Genomic DNA, 6,688 nt, shown 5'->3' on the forward strand with positions numbered 1-6,688 from the left:
AGCACCACCGCTACGATTGGTGGATCCTTTCCAATTCCTGAGAATCGAACTTGATAAGAGTTGGTGTGGCAGTTACACAATTGCTCCACTTCTACGGTCGTGATCACTTGAGTTTCCTAATGGGACCGCGGTCCCCCGCCGACAAGGTGACACCCAAGGCCTAAGAACTCTTTTCTGTTCCAACAACCAGTCCGGAGGAGCGAGGGCGGATCCTCCTCGTTGCCTCTCAAATCTCCACCTTCCGTTGTCATTGTTTTTTTAAGATGGTACGTTATACTTATTCAATTCCTGGTACTTGAAGATGCACGATCCAACACCTTCCGGACTAGAACTTTTGGCAGGCATATGAGCACTAGAATTAAGCTCCAAGTTGCAATTGGAAGCGGAATAAGTTAATCCAAAGTAAATGGGTTTACTTACTCCTATTCTACATTATTCTGGAATAAACTATTCTAGATTCGGTACAATATATGTGTTTGGAAAGCAAGAGCTGCCCTAAGCCCGTTCTGCTTTTTCTTAGGAAAAAATTATTTACTTCTGTTATTCCAATTTAGTGTTTCATCAGGCGAAAAAAATGAAATAGAATTTTACTCTATCTTATCATAAACTTTTATAAATAATGGTTGATGTGATAACGATGCAACGGCCCATTGTTATAAACCCGCCCAGGAGTCGACGCTCCGGCCCATTCACTCCCCTCGTCTCGTTTCCTTGCCGCCCGCTGCGACAGACGTGAAACCCTAGGGCTTTCCCAATGGCGCTTTCGGGGCGTCTCCGATCTAGCCTCTCTATCTTCCACCAGATCCTCAGGGCCGAATCCTCCCTCCCCCTTCGATACGCCACCCATCGAGGCTTCGGAATCCCTAACATCGCGACCTCCGAGGTGAATCGAGATCGCAATTCTTTTTTTATCATATATTGATGATTTTCTCGACTCCCACGTCTCATTGTTTTCTTGGAACAAATCGCTTGTATTAATTTATTTTTGATCTTGATATTATTACGCATCATTTGATTGCGCTGAGGTTTTGTAAGTAACAATTTTATATGAGGTTTTATGATCCGAGCTAAATTTGACTGTTTGGATTCTCCCTCATTGCAGTGTTTGAGGAATTTTGGGACTCAGGCAAAGTCAAGCGAAGCAAATGTTAAGGTAGAGGAGATCCCTCTGGACATCCCTTATATTCTTTTATTCGAAAACAGGAAATATTCATGTCGTTCGTATTTCCTTTGAAATTGGCTGCAGATTGTTGGTTCTGGTTCTTTATTAAGTTATATTTCCTGTAAGCTGACTTTGCCCATTTTAAGTACATAACTACCGAAAGTTTTGTGGTTTCGAACTCAGTACAGCTAGTTTGCAGCATGATGTAACTCTGTTGGTCTATCTGTTTGAGGAGTTGCAAGTAAAACCATCAAAATTTGATTGCTTCTTCTTTCTACTTTATTTGTAAGAAAAGTTGTCTGAAATCAAAAAAGTTGTATGATATATTTATGAGAAATAACCAAGAAGGTATGAAGTAGTTTAAGAGGCATCTGTTTGAGCAACAACAAGAAAACACTCATTTGCATGCATAAATTTGGCTGTGCTTATAGCTTAATATAACTTATATATAGTTCCTTTGCCTTTGACATGCTCTAAGTTCGTAGTGTGTAGACCTTTTAGACATCCAGAGCATGAATTAAACCCAGTATATTTGATAGTGTTTTATGGATGTTGTCGATCTCAATTTGAGTGAGAAGTTATTTTCTTGGATGCGCAAGGAGGTCTTCTAGCTATTATAACATCTTGCATGAGGATAAGTTAATCTGGTATTTGAGGCCTTACTCAGGCTTAAAGCCCCTTCTGTTAAATGCAATCTTGGATCAGCTTGACAGGCCATCAGCTGCCTCAAGCTCATTAGTAGCTTTAGTTCCCGTACTTCCAGGTCTACATTTTAAAGAGCTTCAAGAAATTTGTCACAAATAAATTAAAGTAAAACAACTAACAAAATGGAGAGATAATTGGTGATAAGACAATATACGAATGCTAATCAAATCTTCTGAAGAGATTTGACATATAATAGGGTGAGGGGATTTCACCGAGAATAGGATCTTTCAAGCATGTTAGTCGGAACAAGCTTGACCCAATGAAAACCCAAGTATGGTATATGGCATGATCAGTTAAGGCTAACCATCACGAACTCAAATCAAACTCAAGTCAGGATGGGTATCGAGTGTGTGACATGTTAAATTGTGATCAGATGTTGACTCCTAATTTAGACATATTGCTTTCCCTCGATGGCATAAAACTTAATTACCACAAATATTTCTTAAGCATTCAACATGTACATGGATAAAAAGCATTAGTTGATGATAAAAGCAAAGCCTCTTCAAATCATATAAATGTTTAAGACGTAGCAAGTTTGCAAAAGAGTCCTAATAAAAGTATATGGGAACCCTTTATGATTTCTAGTTCATTGAGTTGATAGAAATTCAAGTTAAGAATAAATAAGGGTTGATACTAAATCAACAATAATTTGAGTCACATCATGCATACTTATTTACCTTGGACAACACATGTAGCAACTAAGACTAAACCTCATGTTCTCATTTAATTATGAATATCCAATCATGTTAGTTATCCAAGGCTATAGACATAATCTACCACATTGCCAATTTAACCTTCTCCTGAAAAACTGAAGATGTGTATCAAGCCACAAAGTGCTCTAAATACTTCTTCTCCATAAGAGTCTAGACAATTTTTGGCAATCAGTTATACTGCATATTTTGTTGATTTAAAAAGTTAGCCTGCTTCTTAGAGGAAAAGAATCAATGACGCCCAAGCTCATCCTTAAGTAGACTTTTTAAACCAATTCTTTTATATATCTAGAGCTGTTCCCAAACTAGTTTTTCTACTGGTTCATGTTTTACATGTGGAGGCTTTGATCATAGTCTTGCATGATCCCATGACATCTGGAAATTGAAAGTTTTGTAATCAAAAGGTGCTTTTAGGTGGAAAAAACACATGGTAATTAGTAGTGCATATTGAACATACCATAAATCAAGGAATGGCCACCAAAGGTAGGAAGGCATGCATCCTGCATCATGAACACTTGCCCTACATTGTAAAATAGCAGTAAATGATTCAAGAAATCACATTTCTGATTGACAGATAAATGACCAATTAGTTGACATGATATATAAATATTCGATGAATACTAGTTCTCTGACTGAAAATCAGAACACAACGTCATGTTCTTTTCAAACAGTGAGAACGAATTAATTCAAAACCTTGTGTCCCTAATTTATTCCATTCAGGAGGAAAAATAGAGCTACTACACGCATATAACCGGTTAAATTAGAACTAACTTAGGTTATAAGATGTTTCATGAAGAAAGGAAGCTAAAGAATCACAGAAAAGTTAAGTTTTTTTATTAGACCTGGAAAAGAGAAAAAAACAAGCAACCTGAGTACTTGACACACTCCAGAAACTCAAACTGCCATTATTAGCTAAAAAACTACAGGTCTAATATGAGAGGGTTTTAGCAAGCAAGGCAGCCAGTGAATTACAGAATGTTTTTTCCCTTAAAAAAAAAAAGAAACACCTAATGCACTCTAAGACACGACCAACAGATGATTAATTGTTTACATCTATGCAATGGAGGAGCCGCATCCTATCTGACTGCTTCCTCGTCCATAGCTCCTAGAAGCATGTAAAAGCGGCTAATGGAAAAACAAAACCCCAAAAAGAAAGGAAAGGGTTCTAAGGTTTAAAATAGCTGCCATAAGAAATGGTTTTGGACCTCCTCTTACATGTTCTTTCACATAGTGGTGATTATTTAGTTGGCTATAATCTGATATTTTCACTGTTCATTCTTCTACTTCCTTCTCCCTCCCTTCTTCTCTTCAGCTAGTGCTCTCCACCACCATGGTGCTGGCTGGACCATTCACCAATCACCCTACCGCTCTTGAATTTTTAACTCCTCCCGTCTGCCATTGCCACTGTTCATGTTTATGGGATTTAAGATATAGAGGCTATATCACATCATAAATGTTCTAGAAAGTAATCAAAGTTTCATCTACAGAATATGATGCATGGTTTATATTCACAATTTTGATGTGTATCGTAACTTTGTTTAGATCATTATATCTTGATTTCTTTGATGGTCGTTGATACAAGGAAGGTCAACAGCTCAGACATCTGATTCTCGTTTACTTATTTCAGGAGACTAAGCTGCAAATCCTTAGGGAGTTGGCACCATTTCAAAATGGGTTTTTTAGGTCTGGCATTATTGGAAATAATTCTTTCTGCAGAAGCATTACAACAGTAGGTCATACTGAGGCATCTTTGGGACAAGACACTTCTGCCTCCCCTGACATAGATCAGCCTCAACGCATTAAATTTAAAAGGCTTGACAAAACAGCGAAGCATATCATGAATGTAAGCCTAATGAGGTGGATGCCGGATTCATTTATCTTAGCATTACGCTGCCCTCTTTTGTTTCACGGAAATTGATCACTTCCTGTTTTTGTTAAAGTGAGGAAGTCCAGTTTAACATTATCTGGAGGCTATCATCGGTAATGTTTATGCTGAAGAAGGGTATGGCAGTTCTCAGTATCTTAACTTTTGATAGTTTCTGACATTTACAGATTTTAGATAAAGAAGCCGTGGAAAGTGTGCAGGCCAAAAGGGAGATTCCTGATTTAAGGCCTGGATATATTGTTCAGCTAAAAGTGGTATGACTTTCTCTGTTTGTTGATTTTTTGTTTTGTTTTCTCTTCTGATCCACGATTTGAGCAGGAAGTTCCCGAGAACAAACGACGAGTTTCAGTTTTGAAGGGCATTGTCATAGCAAGGCGGAATGCTGGTCTAAATACAACTTTTAGATTGCGCAGACTTGTGGCTGGTGTTGGAGTTGAATCTGTTTTCCCCTTGTAAGTTAGATTTTCAGACGCTTTAATTCCTGTCCTATGTGTGCTGTCAATGTGCTAAATAGGCATTTTTGGGACCTATCATATTGTGACAGATATTCTCCAAACATCAAGGAAATGAAGGTCTTGGACAAGAAGAAGGTTAGGAGGGCAAAACTTTACTACCTCAGAGACAGGATGAATCCACTTAAGAAATGAAAGAGAGTTTTGAGTCATTTCTTTCCATCACTTATTCGTTGACCAGATTGCATGGTTGAAAATTTCTTGTTCATGTCGATTTAGTGTAATCATGTGACTTGTGAGGATGTACCCCACAATTTCATCCAACAGCATCTATAAATTGGATGTGCTCACTGTGAACTTTGATCAAGAAACTTGAGGCTTCATTCGTAATCAGAGATGGTCTTGAAAAGGTACTCTGTGGTGGGCCTAAATGTTGTGGAGTTCGCTCTGCTTCTCAGACGAGATTCTTCTACTGTTCTTGAGCCACACGTCGTTCCACAAAAGCGCCGACTGGTTTGACTGCAACTTCGTGTGGCGTTTAATCGTTTGAGGCGTATTTGCTTGCAGAATTAGGGATTTTCTTTCGAAAGTGGGGTATGTATTAGGGAGATGGGATAGGCTTATGCTACGAGAAGGGTTAAATGGATGGTCAAAGATGTATCAGTATTTCATCATTTTAGGGGAATAGATTTGTTCTGTAAAAAAAAAAAAATATTGATATTTTCATGTTAATTTGTGTTATAAAATCATGACTAAATTTGATAAAAAAAAATGTTATTCTTTTAAGGCTATCAAGACGCTCTATAGGGTTTGGGTTGCACATTTTGCGTGAAAAAATGGTTGGTCTTTTTTTCGTAATACCATCCCTTCGGATCGCATTTTGCACAGCTTCCAAAGCATTCCAAACATCTTCGATTCATCCATTTGTATGGTTCTCAAAGTTACCGTTGCGTGATCCGACTATACAACGATTTCCCATGCGACAGATACAACACCTGCCTTACTAAATGGTCACTGCTAGGACAGCATAGCAAATTATTTAAAAAGTTGATCAAAATAAGAGTTTTCCGTTTTGATTTCTGAATGAATAACTTTCTAAATGGGAAAGGCGTGCTTGCTTTGTGTCGATTGTTTTCTTTTTTCAGTAAGATGGCTCTAAAATCTTGAACTTGTGGCTATGCTTCCTGTTGGTGGTAAAATGGACCACCCCACAAATGCAATTATAGCACCCAAATCCGTCAGCAAGATCGAGCTCATCCAAGTGATCGGGCTCTTCGGCTCATCCAAGTGATCGAGCTCTTCGGCTCATCCAAGTGATCGAGCTCTTCCGCTTTCGAAGCTCATCAAGTGATCGGGCTCTTCTAAGTGATCGAGCTCATAGGCCGAGCCGAGCACAGCGAGCCGAGCACGGCGAGCCGAGCACAGCGAGCCGAGCACGGCGAGCCGAGCACAGCAGGCCGAGCACAGCAGGTTGCCGATCACAGCAGGCTGCCGAGCACAAAAGGCTGCCGAGCACAGAAGGCCGAGCACAGAAGGCCGAGACCAGAGAGCGCCGACCAGAAAGGCAACCCCGCCGAGCCCATGCCTTAGCCAAACATCCAATCTCCGCCTAACCCTCCAAAGGATCTGACAACTAAATATATGACTCCACTTCAATCTGCCACCATCCCCAAGTCATTAAGGCACAAGATCTCCGCAGGCATTCGGCACACCCTATCATTAATACATGAGACCCCCTCAGGCCTCCAATGCACTCAGTCATTAAATGAACACG

The 6,688-nt window shown here is 39.5% G+C and overlaps 1 protein-coding gene across 2 annotated transcripts; it reads left to right on the forward strand.

The window, feature by feature from the left end:
- Positions 1-651: 651 nt before the first annotated feature.
- LOC103715500 (50S ribosomal protein L19-2, chloroplastic-like) lies at positions 652-5,323 on the forward strand. 2 transcript variants are annotated; one of them, XM_008803145.3, is made up of 6 exons: positions 652-883; positions 1,103-1,153; positions 4,205-4,420; positions 4,630-4,716; positions 4,781-4,914; positions 5,007-5,323. In XM_008803145.3, exons 1-6 carry the CDS (start codon positions 755-757, stop codon positions 5,107-5,109), a joined length of 720 nt encoding a protein of 239 aa, XP_008801367.1. In that variant the 5' UTR covers positions 652-754; the 3' UTR covers positions 5,110-5,323. The 2 variants fall into 2 exon arrangements, with proteins under 2 accessions (XP_008801367.1, XP_026663651.1); XM_026807850.2 differs by lacking the exon at positions 4,205-4,420 and having other exon boundaries at positions 666-883.
- Positions 5,324-6,688: the final 1,365 nt, after the last annotated feature.

The sequence above is a fragment of the Phoenix dactylifera genome, chromosome 12 (genome assembly GCF_009389715.1).
Source record: "Phoenix dactylifera cultivar Barhee BC4 chromosome 12, palm_55x_up_171113_PBpolish2nd_filt_p, whole genome shotgun sequence".
Lineage (NCBI taxonomy): Eukaryota > Viridiplantae > Streptophyta > Magnoliopsida > Arecales > Arecaceae > Phoenix > Phoenix dactylifera.

Bases quoted from the DNA above. Each gene is read 5' to 3' on its own strand.
- LOC103715500 (XM_008803145.3), top strand. From the start codon at position 755: ATGGCGCTTTCGGGGCGTCTCCGATCTAGCCTCTCTATCTTCCACCAG. The intron at 4,421-4,629 runs GTAAGCCTAATG...TGACATTTACAG, and splicing joins CAGCGAAGCATATCATGAAT to ATTTTAGATAAAGAAGCCGT. The intron at 4,915-5,006 runs GTAAGTTAGATT...ATATTGTGACAG, and splicing joins GTTGAATCTGTTTTCCCCTT to ATATTCTCCAAACATCAAGG.